Source organism: Vespa velutina, chromosome 2, assembly GCF_912470025.1.
Source record: "Vespa velutina chromosome 2, iVesVel2.1, whole genome shotgun sequence".
Classification (NCBI taxonomy): Eukaryota; Metazoa; Arthropoda; class Insecta; order Hymenoptera; family Vespidae; genus Vespa; species Vespa velutina.
Window position 1 is genome coordinate 11,962,166 of NC_062189.1, and position 25,381 is coordinate 11,987,546.

At 30.8% G+C, this 25,381-nt stretch overlaps 4 protein-coding genes across 7 annotated transcripts in view; 2 read left to right on the forward strand and 2 right to left on the reverse strand.

Annotated features, from left to right (window-relative positions):
* The first annotated feature begins 47 nt into the window (after positions 1–47).
* On the forward strand, positions 48–3,004 carry LOC124947342 (RNA-binding protein 34-like). Its single transcript, XM_047489387.1, has 4 exons — positions 48–207; positions 433–1,931; positions 2,009–2,331; positions 2,444–3,004. Exons 2-4 carry the CDS (start codon positions 482–484, stop codon positions 2,645–2,647), a joined length of 1,977 nt encoding a protein of 658 aa, XP_047345343.1. The 5' UTR covers positions 48–207; positions 433–481; the 3' UTR covers positions 2,648–3,004.
* LOC124947346 (putative transferase CAF17 homolog, mitochondrial) lies at positions 1,166–5,271 on the reverse strand. Of its 2 annotated transcripts, none has more exons than XM_047489394.1 (3): positions 4,946–5,271; positions 3,679–4,784; positions 1,166–3,369 (listed from the first exon to the last, which is right to left on the reverse strand). In XM_047489394.1, exons 2-3 carry the CDS (start codon positions 4,615–4,617, stop codon positions 3,040–3,042), a joined length of 1,269 nt encoding a protein of 422 aa, XP_047345350.1. In that variant the 5' UTR covers positions 4,618–4,784; positions 4,946–5,271; the 3' UTR covers positions 1,166–3,039. The 2 variants fall into 2 exon arrangements, with proteins under 2 accessions (XP_047345350.1, XP_047345349.1); XM_047489393.1 differs by having other exon boundaries at positions 4,844–4,954.
* Positions 5,272–5,472: 201 nt separating this feature from the next.
* Positions 5,473–9,090, forward strand: LOC124947352 (testis-specific serine/threonine-protein kinase 1). The gene is made up of 4 exons (XM_047489403.1): positions 5,473–5,749; positions 5,939–6,112; positions 6,213–6,878; positions 8,846–9,090. Exons 1-4 carry the CDS (start codon positions 5,666–5,668, stop codon positions 9,008–9,010), a joined length of 1,089 nt encoding a protein of 362 aa, XP_047345359.1. The 5' UTR covers positions 5,473–5,665; the 3' UTR covers positions 9,011–9,090.
* A 1,095-nt stretch (positions 9,091–10,185) lies between these two features.
* Positions 10,186–25,381, reverse strand: part of LOC124947339 (unc-112-related protein-like) — a 33,918-nt gene continuing 18,722 nt past the window's right edge. For all 3 annotated transcript variants that reach the window (XM_047489381.1, XM_047489380.1, XM_047489382.1), the window contains exons 2-8: positions 14,312–14,545; positions 13,954–14,222; positions 13,140–13,565; positions 11,889–12,317; positions 11,438–11,650; positions 11,088–11,324; positions 10,186–10,912 (exon numbers count right to left, since the gene is read on the reverse strand). In XM_047489381.1, coding sequence (XP_047345337.1) covers positions 10,712–10,912; positions 11,088–11,324; positions 11,438–11,650; positions 11,889–12,317; positions 13,140–13,565; positions 13,954–14,222; positions 14,312–14,545 — 2,009 coding nt within the window. In that variant the 3' untranslated portion in view covers positions 10,186–10,711. The remainder of the gene's footprint in view (positions 10,913–11,087; positions 11,325–11,437; positions 11,651–11,888; positions 12,318–13,139; positions 13,566–13,953; positions 14,223–14,311; positions 14,546–25,381) is intronic.

Genomic DNA, 25,381 nt, shown 5'->3' on the forward strand with positions numbered 1-25,381 from the left:
GTTAAACTGAACAAAACTTCGAAAACATTTTTCTTTACATACGTCGAAAAGTTGGTAACAATGATTATATATAACCGGTTAACCGTTTACCATCCATACTGAATCTTCTTATTACCGTGTGATCTTGTCGGCATGAGAATATAGATAAAAATTAATAATAGTTTTTACTAACAATTGTTATACTCGTAAAAGAGAAGAAACTTTAAGGTAATTATTAATACTTATTCCATACATTGTATACTACGTAAATTTATTGTTTTCATTTGTTTTAAAGTATTATTTACAATTTCCCTCCTAAAAACACGTGTGTTCGGTAACCTACTTTATTTTTAAATTACTATTCAATCGTTTTATATGAACTATTTTTACATATATTATTTATAATTTTAAACTTCTGATATATTTATATTGAATAGATTTTTTTTCTTTTAGTATATACATACAATATTTATACAGTAGCTTAAACAAAAAATAATTGAATATGACTAAAGTTAAGCAAAATACAAAAGCTAGTTCTCATAATAAACCTTTAAAAGTCATTAAAAATAATCCTATCCATAAAAAGAAAAATGAAAAATTTGCGAACACACCAACTGGTAAGGTACATTTAATCAATGGAAACAAAATGCAGAATAATCAGAATAATTCAAATCAATTAAGTAATGAACAGAAACAAAAGAATGACTTTAAAAAGAAGAGTTCAGAATCTCTGGATAGTAAAAATGCTTCTCCACAAAATAATAAACAATTTCCAAAAGATAAAAAAAATTTAGCACATAAGAAGAATAAAAGTGACGAATCTTTAAATGATACAAATGAAAATGTTATGCTATCAAATGATAGTATTACTTCACAAAATGATAATGATAAAGTACCAGATATCTTTGGACAAAGTTTGGCAGATGATACAGATGAAGATGATACTGATTTTAATGAAAATGAAGAGTCTAATGAAGATGACGAGTATGAATATAATAGTGATGTAGATAATACCATTTCACCACATAAAGGAGTACAAATGTTTAAAGGAGTAAAAAATAAAAATTCTGATTCTACTGAAGAAAGTGAAGATGACTATGACAGTGAAAATTATGATGATACTGATAATGATGACGATGACGATGATGACGATTACATGGATTCTTATGAAGAAGATGAAAAGGATATAAATAAATCTGAAGAAAAAAAGAAGAAAGTTGAAGAAGAAGGTGATGATGATGACGACCAGGATGATGATGATGATGATGACGACGACGACGACGACGATGACGACAATGACGATTCTTTTCGTGATCTTTATGAAGAAGACGAAAATGATGATATGGATGAATCTCATCGCAAAACAAACATTTCATCTGTAGATAAAAATAAAAAGAAAAAAGATAGTTTTAATGAAGAAAATGACGATGATGAGGAAGATGATGATGATGAAGAAGATAATGAAGAGTCTACTCCTACTTTGAAAGATCTTTTAGCAAACAGTATTGTGGATGATGAAAATGATGAAGATTTTAAGGGAGACGATGAAGATGATGAAGATATTGACATCAGTGATGAAGAATCAGAGTCTGAAGAACTCGAAATAAATAAAAGAACAATTTATATTAGTAATATTCCAAATATTGTAAAGAAAGAAGAAATAAAGAAAGTATTTAAACAATTTGGTCATATCGAAAATATACGGGAAAGATGTATAGTTCCAAAAGATTTGATGAGGAAGAAAAAAGTAGCTGCTATAAAAAATCAGATACATCCTAAAGTAGACGTTACTACTATGTTTGTTGTATATAAAACAGTAATAGCGGCTCAAAAAGCATTAAGTATGAATGGAAAAAAATTCGAAGGCAATTACTTAAGAGTAGACTCTGTTGATAAATTGAAAAAGAAACCAGATAATAAGAAAGCTGTGTTCTTAGGAAATTTATCTTTCAGTAAGTAATGCAGATTCTTCCATTTTCAGAACTTATATCTTAATATGTATTTGTCTAATTTCTGTTACTGTATATAGCAATCAAAGATAATGATGTTTGGGAACACTTCAAACAATGTGGAGAAATTCATTCTGTACGATTAATTAGAGATACGAGGAAAGGTACAGGAAAAGGAATAGGATATGTTAATTTTCAAAGCGAAGATTCTGTACCTCTAGCATTAGAATTAAATGGATCAACTCTTCTAAATCGAGAAATACGAGTAAAACGGTATTCTACAGATGACAAATCGAAACAGAAATTTAAAAACAAGAATAAAAGATCACTCTCAGTAAATAATGAAGTTAATAAATCATCAAAGAAGTTCAAATCTAATGATGCAAATAAAACTACTCCAACAGTAAGTTTAATTATATTTCTTAAATTGTGTATATTATATTGTGTACTGAAGATATATTAATTTGTTTTCCTTTTTACTTTTTGGTATTTTTTATTTTTTTTTTTTGTTACAGGAGAATAATAAAAAGAAATTAAAACTTAAAAATAAATTACACAAAGACAGTACCCCGAATGTTTCAGTAAAGAAAACTACCATCTTTCAAGGAGAGAAAGCTACTGTAGAAAAGAAAAAGAAGAAGAAGTCTAAGTTGGAACAAGAGAAAAAGAAAATGGCTGCAATACTTACTACAAAGTCCAAAAAAGTACAGAAAGTCTAATTTGATTATTGTGTGACTTCTTTTATGTATAAAATATCTTCAACATACAGAATCTTCTGCAGTGCAGATGTTTTATCATATTTGTACCAAATTTAAGTTTTTTGCAAATTATAAACATCATATAAACTAATTTTACAATGAATATTATCATCAGTGAGATACGAAGTTTATAACATTGTTCCTAGAAAATATTTATCCTTAAATCTTGTAAAGAGAATAACAAGATAATGATTAATTGATTTGTAAGAAATTCTTCAGAAACAAATAATTTATATCCTTTATTAATATAGTACCTCTATTTGAAAGTTGTATTTTATAATCATAAAAATATATGAAACAAATGATATATTTTCAGTACTACGTATATAATTTCATTAAAAAACAGCTGTTTGTTATATCTTGATTTTCGAGAGAATTTGTGAAGGTAATTTATCTGAATTGTTTGCAGCACAAGATTGACAAAATCTTTTAGTAAAAAATACACTGCATCCTAGACACACTGCTTTTTTACAAATATTACAATCTCCTCCAATAACCAGAACATCTTTAGCAGTTAAATCAAAAGGATCTTTCATAACATAACATTCTTCTAAATAAGTGATATGTCGTGCGAAAGGAGGTTTTGAGCCTTTAAAATCAAAATATTCTTGTAAAGTACAGAAAGAGCATGAAAAGATTTCTCTCGTTTTTTCCTTAGACTCTTGGATCGTTGAAGTATTCATCTATAAAAAAAAAAAAATTATAGAAATGGAGATAAGATTTAAATTACATTGATTGCATCGCTTTAATTTATTTCATGCTCATATATAATAATCAATAATCAATTAAGAGAATTATAAATTAAATAATTAAATTAAATTTTGTTATTGAGTAGAAATCTCTTCTTTTTTAGAGTCTCGTGGCCACCATGCAGGTTTTATTACTTTGATTGGATATTCTTGTATTTTAATTTGTTTAGCATTGAATGTTTCGCTTAGACGCATTAGTCCTAAGCCATGTTTATTATTATGTCCCCGATAATGACCTATTACCTTGCCAGATTCATCAAGGATTTTTTCATCATATTTAAAAGATATAGTTGGAATCTGATCAAATATGAAAGGTAATAAACGTTTTCTCACTACACCAGTGTGATATGTACGAGCTGTTAATTCTTGACCAATATAGCAACCTTTCTGAAAACTGATACCGTGTAAATAGTCACAATTAATTTCCAGAGGTAATGGTTTGCCTGGTGGTAAATCATTGACACCTTCAGCAAGACCAATTTTGTATTTAAATTCTTTGTAGCTTAAACTATCCTCAGAAATAGAGATATTAGGATCCAAATATTTTATGATTTCGGATCTTTCAATATCTGAGTTAGCAAGAATTCTTAAGCCAAAACTTGATGATCTAGGATCTTGACATATTATAATATTGTCTATAAATTTGCTAGCTTTGTTATTTGTAATATCACAGGGTAAAATAGAGCCTTCAAAAGAACTGTTATTTTCATCATCAATGACCTTAGTTGGATCAAACATAGACCAAACTTTCATATTTTTATCTATACATAATATATCTATTTTTTTTCTTATCCTATACATCTTTAAATGCTTTTCTAAAGACTCCACTACTGCAGTATCACATTCTATGTAAAATACATTATCCTCTTTGCTTTTATACAAAATAGTATCGTATAATACTCTACCTTTGATATTTAAAAACAAAGAATAAATACTTGCAGAGCCTTCTTTAAGATATCCAATATCATTTGTTATCAAACCTTGTAAAAAGGTAGCAGATTCATGTCCACTGAGACGTAATACAGATCTTTCATTTAAACATTCTAATGTTTTCTGTTCAGATTGTTGGGCATTTAATGCGAAGATTCGACTTTGTATTAGTCTTACATTAGCAACCTTATGCTTTTGTAAACAAATTTGAAAAGCAAACTTGCTAATGTGATTTAACGTCATTTTCGACATTATATGATTACTTTCGCAATAATTTTAAAATGCACCATACATAATTCAACAATTAAAAATGAAAAAGTTTACATATTTCATATTAGAGTATACAAAACTTACGTTACTCTTATTATTATTTTTTTCTATCTGAATGTCTGTCTAGCTGTTCTTTGTAACTGTTTTATCTGTAAATTATTAATAAAAATTAAATCCGTATAAATTAAATTCATAACACTTAACATACATGCATTCTAATGAATTTATTCCTTATACATATATAAATATGTTTTTAATTTTAAAACTTTATAGTAGAATATATACTAAGATCCTTTGATACATAACTAACCTATCTTTCGACCCAGAAGAGATGATGTGCGTCATCTGTCGAACGAAACTCCTATTACTAATGAAAAAAATGAATTCTTCTTCAGTGGTAACAACGTTAAACCGCGTACTTTCAAATTCTAAAAGCATAGCCTTAAGAAATTTTTTATATATCATTTACAATAATAAGACGTTTATAATTTGTCATATTATCGTTCGTAATGAAAGAAGTAAGTTCGAACGATCGATAGAATATGAAAACCAATCGAAAAAATCCGTAAGATTATATCGCAAAGTCGAAGAAAATGACAAGTCGCGTAGGTGGAGATCAACAGTATATTGTTTTCCCGTATAATGGCTACGCTCGAATGAGACACGGATTTTTTCTCTCCGCTCCACACCAAGCTCAACAAGCTGGTCTCAACGTACAAAATTCTAGTGACTGTAGCCGACTGAAATGACAAAACGGATCCACGCGAGTGGATTATCGATGTAAACGAAGCTACCCTTCGGTTCGCATATGCTCCTGTCCATGTTGATAATTTTAAATTTTGTGAAGTGACAGTGACAGTGAGAGTGAAAAAGAGAGATAGAGAGAAAAAGAGAAAAAGGGAAGTACAATAGGAGAAGAAACGTGCAGATCAGGTGGATATTAAGAGAATCTTAAAAGGTGAACGAAAGTGTGACCCTTATGGTTGCCTATCGTTGGGCGTTGGTGAACCTCCAATGAAGAATCATTGGCATGGCCACGCGACTGAGCCCCCGAAACTCGGAGGTGAACGCACTTGAGCAAAGGGGCTATTTGATCGGCAAGAAGATCGGACAGGTTGCTTGCTTTCTTTCATTAAATCAGGAGGAAGATTCTATTGATATCAAAACTTTTTTCAATCGCTAGAACACTTGTCCTTGCTATCCTCCTATCCTTTTTTTTTTTTTAATCTGTTCTATCGTTTATATATAAAAAAGTAGATTCATTGATTTGTCAAATATTATAAAATCTGACATAATCGCTTAGGGTTCCTATGCGACCGTACACCTAGCTGAATATGTTGATGGAGCAAATTCAAAAAAAATGCGATTGGCATGTAAGATCTTCGACAAGGAGAAAGCTCCACCGGATTTTCTCGAGAAATTTTTCCCTAGAGAATTGGAAATATTAACGAAGATTGAGAATCCCCATATAATCCAAGTAAGATACGTTCTTAATGAGAACGTTCGTACAAGGGGAATCCAAATTTGATTATTTAATTAATCAACATATATCGGTATGGTATTAATACGTAATTCAGGTACATAGTATTTTGCAACGTGGGCCACGTGTTTTCATCTTTATGCGATATGCAGACAATGGTGATTTATTGGACTTCGTAACGAGAAACGGAGTTGTACCTGAGCAACAATCGAAGCTTTGGTTTCGTCAAATGGCCTCTGGGTTGCAATATCTTCATAGCAAGAATATAGCTCATCGGGATCTTAAGTGTGAAAATATCCTCTTGTCGAGAAAGTTTAATGTGAAACTCGCGGATTTTGGTTTTGCGAGATTTTGCGTCGATCACGATGGTAGACGTGTTTTAAGTAAAACTTATTGTGGATCTGCTGCTTATGCTGCACCTGAAGTTGTCTCTGGTACACCTTACAACCCTAAGTTAGCTGACGTTTGGTCTCTCGGTATCATTCTCTTCATCATGCTGAATGCTTCGATGCCGTTCGATGATTCCAATTTGAGAAAACTTCTGAAAGATCAGATGTCACGGAATTGGGTATTCAGGTCTCGAGTACGCGAGATCGTTTCCATGTCGGCGAAGAGCATCGTTAGACATATCCTCGAGCCGGACATTACCCTCAGGCTAACTCTCGACAGAGTACTTGGTCATGAATGGGTACGTACCAGAAAGGAGAAGACCAATTCTCTTGCAGGCAGACTCATTCATTCGGCACCACCCATTCATCAACAGGTTTGTATGAAACTATTTTCTTATATATAATATATTATATTATATGATATATAAAAAATATTGTATATAATATATATAAGAGAATATATTTATATGTATATATAATATACAATACCGGACAAATGTATATAAATGATTTTTCTAAATTTTTATGGATAATTCAATGTATTAATATCAAACTAATAGATGGATTTATAGAGGAAAGGGCGATAAATTATTCATATTAATTTAAAAAAATCATTCATATAAATTTTAATATAATACATATATTTTTCAAAAGTAAATAAAAATGTAATTGACACAAGTATTCGGACAAAATTTAAATGTTAAAGAAATTATAAAAATAAACGTATGTTGATATAATTTATCAACACAAAACAATAATTTAATAGTTGATAGAAAATCCTTTAGAATCTATAACTGCCTGCATTCTTTTAATCATAGATTTTAAAAAATTCTGTATTATAACAAGAGAAATGTTCTGTCACTTTTGGCGGAGTATTTCAAATAATTATCCAGTATTCCGAAATTTTTCTTTGCTAATACTCAATTTTAAATGTTGCCAAAAATGCTCAATCGGATTTAAATCCGGACTTTGCCAGGGCCATTTAAATGTTTACGGTGTTTTTTTTTTAACGGTGTTTGATTTAAACAATTTTGCACCACACAAGATAAGTACTTCGGATTATTATCATGTTGAAATATCCAGTTACTGTACATAATTTGCTTTGCATATGGTATCATACCTGTTTTTAATATTTCAAGGTATTGTTCTTTCTTCATGATATCTTTAATTTTCCGCAAAGGTTCAACACCTTGATCACAGAAGCATCCCAAATCATGATATTCTCATTACTATGTTTTACGGTGATGAGAATATGGGAGTCGATAACGAACGTCATATCTTTTACCTTTTTATCCCCGCATCCACTGAATTCCATCAGAACTAAATAATTTGAATTTGCTTTCATCACTGAAAAGCACATTGTACCAATTTTTTATTGACCAATGAAAATGTTTCTAAGCAAATTTAAGTTGACCTAATCGATTTTTTTTTTGATCAGTGATTTTCTTACTCCATGCCGTCCGTGTAATTCGAAAGATGTTAAACGACGTTGCACTGTATGTTTAAATCATCACTTACCCTCAAACTTTTAAGAATACCTACTGCAATACTCTACGGATCAGCAACTGACAACCGTCCTATTTTTCTATCTTACCTAATAGATGTTTTTTTTTGGTCGTCCAGACTTATATAAATTGTTTAAATGGCCTCGGTCTAGAAATTGTTTTTTAATACTATACACGATTTGTTTTGCAATTTTAAAACGTCGTGATATAACAGATAATGATACACCATCGTTTAATGTTTTTATGATTTTGTCTTTCATATATTTTACCAAATTTCGTCCTCGGACCATTCTAGGAAAAATAAAATAAAAATATAAAAATAAAATTTAACAAATATTTAAGATTTAGGCCACAAATTATATTTATAAATGAAATGTCCGAATACTTTTGTTCAGTTAAATTTAAATAAAACTTACTTTATACGTTGAAAGATGAAGATACCACCATGCAACTTCTACACCAACTAGCGAGGTATTAATATTAAACAATCAAAGATCGGTACTTTCACAATGACACGAAAAGAAATAAGAACAAAAATATATTTGTCCAAATTTATATGTTCGGTACTGTATATACATGTTTAAATTTTTACGTTATCTTATTTTATAATTACTATCAAAACTTGTCTTGTTCATACTTTAAAAGAGCTTTCATTAGATAAATCGTCACTCATTTTCTGATACTCTTATTTCGTTACCGTTATTTATTAATAGACTTTCATGTTTACGTTATGTTACTCTATTTGAGAGATTTCAAAAACGATCGATTGTGATCGCTCGGTTATTCTAAGAAGATAAAAATTAATAAGGCATTTGAAAACGACTCGTTTAAAATAGGTGAGCAGTGCTGGCGGTACCGTTGTAAATTCCGCTGCCAGAACTGGAAATCTTCTTACGTCGAAAGCTTTATCCCCGTTTAAAAATTCTGAAAATCAAGGAAGCACTGTCAAATCAATTGGAACTTCTGGAAAAGATTCACAACCACCCATTACAGTCGAATGATCATAATTATCAAGAATCAAAAATATCACGATGGGGAAATTCGAACCGAAGGCGTTTTACATATGTTTGCTCTTTGTTAATCTGACTATTACAAGTATTATTTTTAACGAGTATTATTTTTTTGATAACAATATATATATATTTTTTATAAATAAACAAATTCATACGATCTTTCAATTGTGTCTAATGTGGACGGGGGCAAAAAGAAAAAAGAAAGAAAATAAAAAAAAGATGTTGATCGTTTCAATATATCATTAATACTGAAAGATTAAAGATCGCATATGATCTATTTACTTGGAAATTTTTCATTCGAACATTTACCACAATTAAAGTTGACCTAAAGAATATCCTGGAATAAAGACAAGTACAATCACAATCGTAATTTTTGTTCGTTAATAATTAATCAATTAAGTTTATTGTACAACTATAGTCTAATAACATACAAAACTATACTTTCTGGTTACATATACATATAACGTAATTTAGTATATAGAGAATGTATAACGGTATAAGTAAATATATTTTAATATATATATACATATATATATATATATATATATATATATATATATATATGTGTATATATTTTTTTTCTAATGTAAGTTACACACACGTGTAAGATAAAGTTAAACGTATGTATGCAATCTACATTAGAAGGATAACAAATAATTTACAAGATTTTATGTCTCGCAAGGTACAAATCAATCTCGCTCGGTATCATTATAATAGCACCGTCCTTAAATTGGGAAACATATCGTGCCGTGAGAGATCGAGAAAACCGACGAGCGTTAATTCATGATTATTTATTAATCAAGATTATTATTATTATTATTCCATACTATTCATGCACGATGTTTTTCGTATAAAAGTACATGTAATAGATTAAACACATTAATTGTGTGTGTGTATGTGTGTATGTGTGTATGTGTGTATGTGTGTATGTGTGTATATAAATAATCGTGAACGACAGCATCATCGTCAAAATCCTGATTTAAAAATTACATATCAGATCGTATTGGATTTTCGAATTTCGTGTAGAAAGATGATTTTCCAAAATAATTTTCAATATCATCCAATAAGCCTTTAGTCGGACTTTATTCTTTTTCTTAGATCAAAGAAAAGTGTAAAAAAGATAGTTATATTTTATCGAGTAAGTAGTATGCAAGCTTATTTCGTTTTTTTTTTTTTTTTTTTACTTTTAATCATCCGTACAGGTTGATAGGTGAAAAAAGAAATAAAAATAAAATAAAATAATTCGTCGTTCGTTATCGAATAACGTTAGTACGTTATATGATATATTATGATGCACAACTTACATCGAGAATAATGCTAATCTCTTGAGCGATCGCATTTTTACATAATTATTCTCTTGACGTTCAAGGACGATAAGAGATAAAACGTATAATATGTATATATATAAACGATCGTTGCGTTCTATCCATGAAGGCATTCCATGATTTGGACGATTCCATTCGTATGTCTATGTACACATCTAAAGCATATTAAACATATGAAACCTACTTACAAGGTTATCCATATTTTTGTTTTTTGTTATTTTAAAAAATTTTTTTCTTTTTTATAAATGTTGACTGGCAACAACGATTTCGTAAGATTTACGAAAAAAAAAAACATCTCCTTTGATAACTTTTCTCGTCGTTCGTTAAAAAGATACTTCGAAGATCATCGATCATCAGAGATTTCTCATAGCCAGCCGCCTGTCAATTTGTGGAACATTTCCTCATTCAATGTTTGATTCGCTTCTTTCGAACGCATCGACAAGAATATGTAACCGCCTATGAATTCATGTACGACTTTACAATCAGCTGATTGGCATTCGAAAATGATGTTCTCTTCTTCAAATTGTACCATCATATGTTTTACTTCCCAATTTACGTTCCAAGCCTGGAAAGAGTGAAATCATCGAATAGATAAATAAATAAATTAGATAGATAGATAGATAGACAGATAGATAGATAGTTTATTAAAATCGTTCGTTTGTTAAAATCTTTAGATAAGTTATCAAAAACAATATAGATATAACAAGGAAACTTAAAGGATGATGACAAAGACAACTCACCTTCATTGTATTATACCTCCAAGTTTTCAAATGATCTCCACTGTGAAGTTCCATTCGCATTAGCCTGTTATTGGCAATACCTAATAGCTCGTCTTTACTTTTACCAGTGAATCTAACTACGAAGAGAGATATACCATATTCCGGAAGTGATTGCCAAGCCTTGATGTAATTCAGTTTAGCTTCAACAAGAGGCAAATCCTTTACGTTCGCGTGAGCTTCTAAGATCCTTTGAACCAGCTTTATGGAAATTGGAGAATCACGATTAAATGGACATGTTAGTTCGTTCGTTCGTTCATTTGATTGATCGATCGAGTATTAAATTTCGATATTATCATCAAAGAATTATATACCTTTCCTTTAAACCTCTTTACAAATCTCGGTGCAACGTAATCATCTGGTGTGATGTCCAATGAATTTGGGCTTATCGCTGGTGCTGGCGCAGGTCTTTGAAGTTGTAGGAAAGCTGTAATGCTGTTGACCTCGCTTTCATAAGACGCATCTGCAAGTGTACGACCTTTCGCTGCCAATCTACAAGCAGCCATCCACTTTGCATATTGCTGTTCCTAAATAATGAACATTAGAAATGAAATTGCTGTAGTATCTTGTCTCTTTTCAAATGTGTTGAGACGTTCTGTCTTTGTATTTTATTTCTTTCATAGTTTTATGAAATAGAAACAAATTTTTATCGGAAATAAACATTATTTTTTTTTTATTCTAATAACAACTAAAAATAAATTAAACGATTCTGATCGCACGAATTTGTTTGTTTGTGTCACATTGATATCACAGAAAGTGACTTACAGTATCGCATCTGATCCACATCTCGGTCATGCCTTCGGCACTAGGTACTTCCAACCTTATCCCGTAACGACCCTGAGAGAGATGGACATCGGGCGTGACTTCGCAGCCACGTAAATTGATGACATATGCCGGTGATTCCGAACCGTTGGTTTCCTCTCTGGTTTTATACAATCTTAATTGTAAATCCTTGCACGTGAACCAGTATCTTTTGAATGCTTTCAAGGTGAAACGCTTTGGTTTGAAGAAACGCAGGTAGTCGCAAAGCTCTGGTACCTGCGTGATGTCACTTGGACCGTTATTAATATTGCTACCCTCGAGGGTAACCTGAAGATCCGTCAGAGCTGCATCAATGTCGTCCTCGACGGGAGACGAGGCACCGTTGCTGTCATAACTTGATTGTGGCATGGTAGCCTGAAGATTTACTTGCACCTACGAGAACCATTTTTTTTATTTTATAGCTTTCTCATGTATTTCCTTTCCTTGATCTATTCTTTGTATGATTGAGAATGATCAATTATTGCCCAAATCGTTTCATTTTTTTAACTATTTTTATGATTTTTTGTTTTAATTTTTTAATTCATTGTCTTTCCTGATCTTTTGTATACTAATTAGATTATAATTTCATAATAATAATCTAAAATATCATCATAATAATAAGGATAATAATTTTATTATCCTTATAGCTTTGTTATATATAATTGATTGACATCTTATCATATTTGAAGGAAATCGCGTAGTAAATCTTGCGAGAAAAAAGAAAAAGTAAATATTATAAGTAAAAGGTTCGTGCAAATCACGTTCGTTTAGTCGAGAGGATAGATAAGTCTCTTTGTGTAAACAAGCGTCGTAATGATCAGATTCGATTTAGCAGCAGTGCTGACGGATGTTTAGATTGTGAAAATAAGCGAACATCTCTAAACTTGTTCAATATGAATACCGATAATTCTTAAAAAAAAAGAAAAAAAAAAAAAAGAAAAACAAATGTATTTTAAAAGTTAAAAAAATTCTTTTCGATAAATTTGATCTAGACAAATATTGAATGAGTCGTGAGAATTTTTCAGAGAAGAAATATTTCAAGGTTCACTGAAGGTTAGCTTCGAGGAAACGATTTCTCGATCGTGGTGAGACCATCAGCAACATGGTACAGCTGTAAAAGCATAAGAAAAAAGAAGAGAAAGCCGAACCGAAAGAAAGAGAAAAAAAAAGAAGGAAGAATGGTTATATAGGTATATAGAGGATTCTCCAATGTACCTGAAGAGCAGCGAACATGAGCATTTCTTCCTCGGTACAGTCGATCTCTTCGGCTAGAAGTTGCCATTTGGCTTGCTCGTAAATCATGTTGATTCTGACAGCATCGGTTTTCGGGTTTAGGTCGTAGAACGAATAGAACTTAAATTTGAGTCTTAGAGTGTCGTATTCACGTATACCCTGTTCCATGATCGAGAGAGATGAATCGAGCCAAGCTACGTTCATTCTTGCCCGTTCAACGAGACTCTTTGGCCTGATCAACTTCGAGCGTACTTCCGGTGAAATCGAGGCCGGACTTTGAGCGAGGGATTCGGATAGACCTCCGTTCAACGCTTCCAAACTCATCGTACTGTTATTTGCATTGAAAGATCCGGTACTGCCGAAACCCGATGAATTGTTATTTCTTTTCCATGTACTGGTATGCTGAATCTGCAAATATAACGTCATTTTATTTGAGATACCAAAATTAAACATTTAACTATCGTTCGTGTTATTACGAATTGTTTTTAATTCTATATCCGATTAGGCACGATTCTAACGAACGTGACCACGATAATTAACATGATAAAAAATTACTGTCCTTTTGTTTCTTTTTGTATTATTTTTCTTTTCTTTCGTCGATAAAAAAAGATAGAGACCGGCTTTGATAAAGTCAGCATCGCGTTATTTAAAGCCATTCGCATAGTTTCGTTCTAAGTACGGTAACGTTACTGCCACATAACAATACTCGCACGAACAACGTATCGCGAACGTTATCGCTCGAGTTTTATAAAACTCTGATAATAATTGATTCTCTCCGCCTCTGCAATATACTGACCGATACCGGCGAACTGATGGGTGTGCTGTGATTTCTATTGCTGGGTGTGACCGGGGCACACATGAAGGGACTACTTTGGTCGAGACTGCCTGTCGATCCTCTGGGACTTTGACTCGCTGGTATAAAGGTATTCGTATCAGCTGGTACGTTCCAATGACCGTTTTTTTGATTTTCAATTTTCTTCTTCGATGGCAAATCTTTTAAATTGCATTTCAAATGAGAAGGTTCAAGTGGTTTGCAAAATGATAATTCTTCGGGATGTCTGATGCCTAAATAAAAAAAAAAGAAATAACGATTTCAATAATGCTCATAGTAATTTTATATTTATAGTAATTTTCATAATGTTCAGAAAACTTGCCTAGTTCTTTGCAGAGATTGATCACGGCGTTGAACGTTTTTACCGAGAAATCTACCCTACAATCGACAGAACGCATGTCAGGTAACTGAACCCGAAGCGTTTTGTGCATTGGAGTGAAATGCAATAATGCATCCGCAGCAACGCCGTACTGATCCAATGTACTTCTCGTTCTTGTTAACCAGTGATTTCGTGCTGGCCACCATAACGCATGATCCGACCAGTCCATTGCGATATCTGAAATTTTTTGATATGTGATACGATTTTTATCAATGAACAAATCAAATTTAATCTCTTTCATTTATGATAAACAACAGTCATGTTCTTCTATTTATAGTAGAAATGAAAATTATTAATAATAATTAATAATTATGGAATAATGCACTTTTTATTATCGAAGTATTTATTATCGAAAATATTTTATTAACAATTAATAAATAATTTTTACGTGTTAATTAATTTCAAGATTAGACTCGGGAAGAATAAAATTTCTTAAATATGTGATAAGATTTTTATTAATGAATGAATCAAATATAATCTCATTTATTTATTATAAACAGTAATTATATTATCATTTTATTTATACTTACATTTATTCTAATTATAATAGAAACGAAAATTATTCATAATAATAATGCACTTTTGTTTTTTTTAATGCATATTATTTATATATTTACTTTATTCAAAATTTTTTTATTAATAATCAATGATGAATTGTTAGGTGTACATATTAGATTTTTGAAGTATAAAATTGAACGAATTTCAAGTGGAATAAAGGGGACAAATATTTCAGTGAAACGCGAAACCTTCGACGGAAATAATGTCTGTCTCTTCACCCTTTCGGCGCATTCCCGTATTTTCCTTTCCCCGTTCGTCGTCGCATCGCACGGACGATTTGTTCGAAAGAAACTAGCGGCGGGTCGCCCCCTCGTAAAGAAGAAGACGAAGACACGGGGTGGGACTGCATGTTGCGGTGAATGTCGTCGGACGATTCAAAGGTTTCTTTCTCTTTGTCGTCTCGAATGAAACTATGTAAAAAACGATCGAGCTCGTTCTATCAAGGATCCTCACATTGCTCACCATAGAAATCTCTTGTCTATTTTATTTTTTTTTTTTTTATAAACGAATTCATAAAAACGTTTATAAAAACAATTTCAACCAAAAATAAATTCAAGAAAATAAATTCAGTGAAAGTTTTTAAAAATAAATTAGAAAAACAAAAAACGGATTCTTATAAATAAATTCATAAAAATGAATTCTAACGATTTCATAAAATCTAATTCAGGAAAAATAGATCATAAAGACCAATTAAAAAAAAATGAATTCGTAAGAAGGATTTCATAAAATTGAATTTATAAAAAGATTATAATGAAAATGAATTTGCAAAGATGAATTCACCAAAATGAATTCATAGAAACGATTCGTAAAATTAAATTCATCATAAAGAGAAGATATTCCTTTTTCGAAGAATAATACAACGAATTACGAATAGAAACAAAAAATACGAATAATAAAAGAATGATTATTTGTCTTTCTACGAGATATACATATTCTCAGTTGACAAGGCGGTTAAAAGAAACGACCCTCGGTGTATAGTACAAAGGACTAATTCGGTAGCGAGCGGTGAAGGGTGAAACAGGAAAGAATGGGGTAGGTATAATTATTTGTTTAGAGTTTAATGAGTTCCCAGGAAACACCTCAGTCGTTTGTTTCTTTTAAAATGAAAGGGGGAATTTCATATGGCTTAGCAGTCGATCTCGATGATTGGTAAGCGGAAAAGGGAAGAGAATTCCGCGAGAAGATTCCACCCACTTCCATCATCTTCCTTTTCTATCTACTCTTCAGTCTTTTTCTCCTTCTTTGACCATATCTATCTCGAGATACCCACGTAAGAAATGAAATGAGTAACATGCTTTCACGGGACCGTTATGTCTCCTACGTTACAAAGGCTCAACGAAGAAGCTTCTTTCTGTGTGTGTACGTAATTCTCTAAGGAGGAAAAAGAGAAGGAGGTAAAGCAATAGGAGGATGAGAAGAATGAGGATGAGGAGGAGAAGAGTGTTTCTCCCCATAGAGCGAACAGCACGAACAGCACGATTCTGCAGCTGTGCTCTATAAATATCTCGCACGTTTTAGGCTGGCCAACTCAGCAACCACGAAGTTAACCGCTTGTTTCAGGGACCGGAGATCCTAAAATCCTCCTTCTTTGGTTACCATTAAAAAGAAAAGAAAGAGAGTGAGAGAATACTCTGACCGAGTGACGCCATGATTCCTTATCGGAGAGGATATTACCACAAAAAGAAACGCATTTATCGCTTTTTATGTCTCACATTATATTTTTTCCTTTTTCTTATTTTTCTTTTCTGTTTCTTTGAATCTTCATAAGAATCAAAAGACCGGAGTTTTAAAAATAAATATAAAGATAATTTCTCCCTATCTCTCTCTCTTTCTATTTCTGAATAAACAAAACGATTAATTTCAATGATTCCAAACGATTATATTTACAAATAACTCCAATTGAGTCTCGGTTTATTGATAACGGAATTTAAAAATAATCCAGTGATCGTTAAATGACGCAATCTAAATAGTAATGAGTAATTATTATTATTATTATTATTATTATTATTATTATTATTATTATTATTATTATTATTATTATTATTATTATTTCTATTATTATTACTATTATTATTATTACTATTATTATTATTACTATTATTATTATTATTATTATTATTATTATTATTATTATTATTATTATTATTATTATTATTATTATTATTATGATTATTATTATTAGTTAATCAGGAAAGCAAGAGTTTACAAGAGGTCTCTTTTCATTATAGAACGAGAGAAATTGCGCAAAACATCGTATGTAGGAGCGTTGGTGTTCTTGGAAATAGCAATCTCGATCTTACCGATTCGATTCGCAAAGCGTTACGAATTATGGCTGCTCATTATAAATCGTTACGTATGCGTTCCGTATCGCGTAGAAGCGTGACTTCGCTTAAACGAATGTCCTACTTTTCTTCGAGTTTATCACGATATTTTCTAACATCGGTTAATCTCTTTTCCTCTCCTCTTCTCTCCCCTTTCTCCCTTCTCTCTTCTTCTTCCTCTTCTTCTTCTTCTCCTTCATCCAATTTTATAATCTATCGTTAAACCGTAAAACTTACGACATATAAAACGATTTCAACGACAACGAACACGCTACGTTTACGCCTATCTTTTTTATATATGGTGTCTCCATCATACTATGCTACACCTCCATTCTTTATTATACTTTGCTATACACCTGTCTTCTTTTTCATAGTCGAGAATCACGCAAGTGGATCATAACCCACGTTGATTATAAATTAAAAGATATTATTTTACATTGACCTTCGATTAATGTCACGAAAATAATTTCAGATTTTATTTCCTTCGTAATAATTTGTTCAATTAAATTGTATTTTATTAAACAAAAAAAAAGTAAAGTAATTAAAACTTAATTTAATTCTATTTAATAATAATAATTAATTTAATTTAAAATTTCTATGTAATTTTTATAACTGGAAAGCAAGATGTAAATGAAAAAAAAAAAAAAGAAAATTCAAATGATCCATTTAAAAAATTATTTTCAAACATCTTCTACATAGACTAACTATTAATTATATAGATTAACTTTACTAAGATTTCTAAACTTATTTATACATTATAACGCTTAACCAACGATTTAGAAATAATTTAAAAACGTCCGTTTCCATTAGTAATAATTAATATTTAATAATTAATAAGTATGATATTATAACATTTCACCAACGATTTAGAGATGATTTAAAGATTAAACCATCCATTAGCTTTAGAATTTTTTTTAGATGCACAGCAACTTTTAAACATTCGGTTGATTTCGAAGAAAATCATTCAATTTCAAAAATTCCCTAAAAATATTTATTTCAATCGACCCGTACGTAATACTTCTTTTCAACGTCACAATCGATGCAGACTTTTCTGATCCGATGTTTTTATGATAAATTCGTAAAAACCACTAAGTTCCCGGAAACCACAAGGAAATTTCTTAACTTTCAAAAGAATGTTATTCAAATTATATATTTTTATAGTTCGTTGAAAATAAAATATAAGAAAGACGTGTAAGTTTCTTTCTTTTCTTTTTTTCGAAATCGATGGACATTTACTCTCCTAGCACGAATATTTACAAACGTACGAGTCTTGTACTCGTTAAAAAGAGAGAGAGAGAGAGAGAGAGAGAGAGAGAGAGAGAGAGAGAGAGAGAGAAATCGAAATACATCGAAATAGATCGAAATAGATCGACGACAAATTTCTAAGGCAGGTCGACATAAACAAAACAATTTACTTTTCTTCCTCTCTTAACTTTAAAAAAAAAAGACAAACCATTCTCTACGTGATGGGACACAAGACACGTGTTATTATAAACGTCGTTTTACTCGATCTCCTGTTGATCTTATGCTGCTTCGCTCGAAAGCAGAAAATCAGGAGCGATTTGGTGGTAGAAACGTGTTGCTCAACGATTTTCAGAAAGCCAGAAGTGTAAAACAAAAACAAACGATTCCTCGCACGCGTTAATGACGATTTAAAGGATTCACTGGAACTTATACGAAAGCGCATCTCCAGTTGCTTTTAGTCGGATGTTTATATGAAGGATCTGTTTCAAGATTAGAAAAAACAAACGTCGAGCTTAGGCACGCGATCGTGCCTGACTAAGTATTAATGAGTGTCCTAGTTGAAGCGACCTTGTACCAGTACAGAAGATTATGAAGAACGAGATTAGATTGCTCTTGAGATGATTAATTGAAAAAAAAAAAAATAATATTAATCTGATCCCATGATTATGTAGATATGCAAATATGTATATAAGTATAAAGAAATGATAAGGAACTTTTGTATACACAAAAGTATTCTTATTATATTACATATGTATGTTTGTGTATATACCATTAAACGAGCTATTCTTGTACATTTATCAATTTTATCTTGAAAACAGATCTAAGTGTTTTGAAGTATTGGGTTGAATCAGCTGTTTTCGAATAAAAAAAAGCGATTTGACTAAATCTCAATTTTGGGAAAAAAATTCATATAAAGGATTAAATGATCAGATAAATATAAATTATTTTATCATTACAAATTGTAATTGCTGAGCCGCGCTACGCAACGATATTAGTCGAACTTCATACGGCTGTCTTAGCGATAAAGAAGTTATTAATGTAAAGGTTAAAAATAAATGATTTTATCATTGCACACTATAGCTGGCGTGGCGTGTTATGATGTTCAACGAACTTCATATGATTTAATAATAGATAAGTTATTGTTCTTAATTCATTTTCTCTCCGTTTTTACGCGTAATGCGTAAATAATAATTAAATAAAATTTACGAATATATAAATTCTACAATTATACAAATATGCAAAAATAAACTGATGCCGCGTGTCTAATTCATTGTCAATATTAAAATTCTTAGAAATAATGTAGCAAGATATAAAATTTTTTATATCCCGTTTCACCGTACCAGATAATACTCGGTCTTCCATATATACATGTAAATAATGTAATAAATAAACATATATATATATATATATATATAATACTATACTAATTTAATATAAACAGGATGTTTCCTTTAACATGCAAAGTTGCAATATCTCGTGAAGCACTGAACTTAAAAAAAAATGTTTCTACGAATATCGTCTGGTATGAAGGATACGGGGGACACATCATATGGTGCAAATTATTATATATTATATAAATAATGTATATATGTTATTTTGCATAATATATATGTTATTATGCATAATAAATATGTTAATTTTTTCATCATTATAGTCATTTGTAAATAATGAAAAAATTTTTTTAACGATCATAATAACATTTATGATAAAATATACAGTGACAGAGTATGAGTATTGTTACTTACATATTAATATCTTTTTAACTGGATGAAATGTCGTATGTTTACAAAGTATTAAAAAACAATGAAAATTAATTTATATAAATAAGTTGAAAGTTAGCGATAAAAGAGGACAATATTATCATTATTTTCGATAGTATGTCACTGTGCCGCACCTAGCGATTAATATCCTCGATAGATGGATAGATAGATCGATCGATCAATCGATCGAAGGGGACTTCTCGTCGTTATGCAAGCTACAACGAAGACCTTTTTTTTCAACTTGAGCAGACGTGCTTCGATGTCCAACTATTGTACACTACTTCCGTCTATTTCTAATCCCACTTCCGTTACATTCACAATTCGGAAACATTGAACGGAGCAATGAAATGATCCACTTTTCTGTTAAACTTTCACAGTATCATACAAATAACTGCTAGAATTGCTGACTTACGAAGTCAAAGTTTCGATATTTACGAGATTAGCTTACAAAACGTTTGTTCGTTCAAATGAATGTACAAAATAAATATTTTATTGATTGTATAGTGTATTTTATTACGTAATCGTTAATATCCATGGAACTTCAATGAAATTTATATATAACAATTGTCGATCATTTTTTATTTATAATTTATATTCACGTAAAATTTGTTGATATACGTATTAAAAGACGAAAAAGAAAACAGCAATTAACATATGATACCACGTTTGCACGTAATAGAAGGGAGAGTTCACGTGGCGTGAATTAACACGACTCTTCGTTGGTCAAACGATCACCGGAAGTACCGTTACGATATAATAATACGCACAATAATGGTGCTACGACACAGAAGGATCTATGACAATGGCGTATATCTACAAAAGCGACGACGGCACTGATGTTGGCACGCCTGCTAGAGAATATACGAACCTTTGCGAACTCTCTCTCTGTCTTTCTCTCTCTCTTTTTCTGTCTTTCTGTCTTTCTCTATTTCTCTTTCTCTCTCTCTTTCTCTCTCTCTCTCTCTGTCGCCACATTGGAAAACGAGTTGGAAAGGTTCCCAAAGGATGAAACGATAAGCTTCGTTTAATTGAGAATTCCAAACGGATTCAACGAGTTCGTCCGGCAATAAAGCCCTCCTCGAAGAGCTAATTGGATCTCGAGATTTCGAATCGACTCTCGAATTAACCGGTAGAAACTCGTTAAACATAAGAGTAAACGAATTGTCATTGAAGTTTCCAGAGTTAATTAAAAAATTAAATTTATAATCCCCCATTTCATGTTATTGAAAAACATCTGTAATAGTTATTATATTATTTCTTTTTCCTATTTTTCTTTTTCTTTCTTTTTAATTTTTATTATCAAAATACAAAAAAAAATTAATAAATAAATAAATAATAAAAAAGAAAGAAAGAACGAAAAAAAAGAAATAGTATACTTGAGGCGAGGCATTGTCCAAGCTCGGGGGAAAAATCAAACGAACGGAAGGACTATCGATTGGCTTCTCGAACCACCAAGTGAGAGCCGACAGAGACCGAAGTGCGTGAGGTACAATGGATGGGTGTTCTCCTACGTAAAACTTTTAATAATTACTCACCACCCCCTTTTGCGATCCTGCGAAAGGAAGGTCGTTGTATTGCCTATTGTCTAACGATAGAAGGAAGGGATGGATTTGACGGTGATGGTAGGTGAAAGAAAACGGCGTATCTAAAGAAAGGGAAGAGGATTGACGTAGATAGGGGGGTTTTTGCATGGTAGTACTACTAAGCACTCGTTGTCAAAGTGCCCCTTTACGATTTTTTCTTTCCTTTATCTCTCTTCTCTTTTCTCAAGCTCTCCTTCTTACTCGAGTCTTACCCTCACTTTTTTTTTCTCTTTTTCTTTTTCTTTTTCTCTTTTTTCTCTCTCTCTCTCTCTCTCTCTCTCTCTCTCTCTCTCGTTCTCTTTCTCTTTCTCAAGTAGATTCGAGGATCACTGAGGATTGGCAACTCTCCACACGGAAGAGGAAAGGCAGAAACCCACGTCTGGAATTCGGCTGACGAAGTTCCTTTGATTTCTCGGCCGATTAAGTGGACCTTTCCCCTTCTTTTCATCCTATTCTTTCTTCCCTTCAATCCGATTTTCGTAGGAAAAAAAAAGGGAGCGCTTCCAATTGGACTTAGCAATTAAATCGAAGTATCGTGGGAGAATAAAGAATACGGGTATATATGTGTACGTAAGTACGAGTAATTCATCATTTCAATAGACTATTTTTCAGTTGAGTATACTCTAATTTTTTCGATGATGTCATTTCTTTTAGATTGATTCTTTTCAATAAATTGACTTTTTTTATTTCGTTAAATAAATCAACAAATATTAATTTCTAATAGATTATAAATAAATCGGCTTAATTCATTTTTTGGTAAACGAAATTTTCGTAAATTTTGATTATCGATTTACCGTATATCTCTTATCAATCTTTGATAACATCACTGACGTTGCTTTCAACTACTCTCTCGACAAGCCAACGAACAGGTAGACCACGGCACTTCGATGACGTACTTACCTTCTATGGTGAACCAATGAATATGTATGCTTCATTCGCTTCCGAGTCAAGGTCGTAACTGTTTCCGTTACGGAGAATGCGACACGACAAACGCTTAAAGAGCTTTTAATTTCGCCCATGAGTTGTTCTATACCTTTTAGCAAAGACATTATTTCGAAAATTCTTTGTTAATTAAATCCATTTATTACGAGTAACATTTCTGAATAAAAATGTAATAAAATTATTTACTTCTTTCTTATTATTTAATCAAAATTATTGAACTATCTATAAACATACTATCTTATAACAAACCATAAAATATTTACGTTATCTATAACAATTTACAACTATCTACAATTATTTATAACAAATTTATTCATATCTATAACAAAAATTATATAATGTAGAAGAAAAAAATAATTATATCATATATACTTTTATTAATATAACGTTACTCTATCAAATATAACTTATAATTAAAAAAGCTATGAAAAATTTAAGATATGAAGTAATAATGAATTTTTTAATTATACAATAAAATCACTATTACAAAAATACAAATATAGTGAAGGATTTTTTATTCATAAGATAGGAATATAATATTTCTATATTTTTATTGTACCAATATTTAAATCACTCATTGTATATATAAATATACATATAATATGGCGTTATAGAGACTGTAACTTTACAACTATGGCGTTATAGAGGGTCTAAATTTAAAATTACATAACATTACATAGGCTATAACTTTAAAGTAATATGGCATTAAAAATGCTGTAATTACTACAATACTTACAACGAAAATTGGTAAGGATAGTAGATAAAACAATAAATGTCTTGAATTTAAAAGTGTAATTCAAAGCATCTAAAGGGGCTTATATTGCCCTTTAAGGGTGGTTACGATTGCTCCTGTTACTTGCAAAATCACGTCTAGAATTCCAAGGGGATTCACCGAAGAATTCTGAAGATATGCGAGGTTGGCAATGCCAAATATTCGAGGCACTCCTACATGTTCGTGCCTAACAATGCGTAGTCGCGATGTAACGAGAAAGAAAGAAAGAGGGATGAGAATGCGAGTGGGCCGAGGAAAAGAGAAACGAATGCACTAGTGACGTTTCTATGTAGACAAAGATAAAAGCTTATATCTTACATTGTTAACCAATATATTATATAAATTTAATTATAGTTTGATTAATAATATTTGTGATTAAGATTTAGAAAATTATATTTTATTATATATATATGCATATATATAAAAGATAAAATTTATTACAATAACATGATATTTATTTATGAATCGAATAAATATGATATATTACAATAAAAATTCATAGGGTATTATTATCTTACTATATCTATTGTATATAGATATTATTTAAATATATTTAAATAAATTTTAATATATCTTTATATGTATGAAATGATATAAAAACATATTTTTATATAAATACGTTTGTAAAAGATATATTGGCCAGATAGTAATCGAAAGAAGAAAAATATTGAGTAAGGAAGTAGTTACGAGATAAAGATCAAACTTGGTTAAAAGAGGTAATTGACCTCGGTCGATTGCCTCTATAAATAGATAGAATTCGAAGGAATTCGAAAAGAGAACGTAGGTGAATTAAAAGATCATCCTTAGCTTTCAATGTATTTAACTTATGGAAAAAACAAGTGGAAAAAATATTATACTATGAATTAAAGAAAGAATATAAGAAAAGATAGAATATAAGATAGATAGACATGAGACTTGGCGTATTTTTTTCGGGAAAATCAACGAAAGAGTATCTCTCTCTCTCTCTCTCTCTCTCTCTCTCTCTCTCTCTCTCTCTCTCTCTCTCTCTCTCTCTCTCTCACTCTCTCACTCTCTCTCTCTCTCTCTCTCTCTCTCTCTCTCACTCTCTCTCTCTCTCTCTCTCTTTCTCTCTCTCGGGTTTTTATCGATCGCAAGAGGATCGATAAGAGGATCGTCCTGCATCAAAGGAACGTTTGTATTCGTTTCTGAAACTGAAAGGTTAGACTGATCACCGAAGAGGAAGAACTATATCTATCTAATATTTTTGTTTTCTAAATAAATATTATTTCTTTTCTTTCACTATTTAATAAAAATAATTTCTTTCATTATTAAAAATTTAGTTTATTAAAAGTTTAACAATAAACATAAATTTGTTTTATGAAATATTTATATTTATTTTTACATTCTCAACTTAACATTTTACATTCAGAAACGTTTTAGTTTTCATTAACCAAAACATATTTGAAGGAATAAAATGGCACTAATCTTTTACATTAGAATCTAATAACATAATTCAAAGTATTAAATTGATTTAATTTAATTTGTCTTTATATTTTAAAATTAAATATACCAAATAAATTTTAATTTGAAGAATATCATTCGATTCTGTTTCAAAATAAGACACATCGAGAATGTCGAAAATATTAGATCGAAGGGACGTTCCGATTTTTGAGACTTGGCAATATTCCCGAATGTGTTTTGTAATCTCCGATTATATATATATATATATATATATATGTGTATATATATATATATATATATATATATTTTTTTTTTTTTTTCTTTGATCGTAGAGTCTTGACTTTTCTTAGCAGACAATTACGATCTTAATAAGCGATTTAATTCCATGAGGGATTAGTATTACAGAGCTA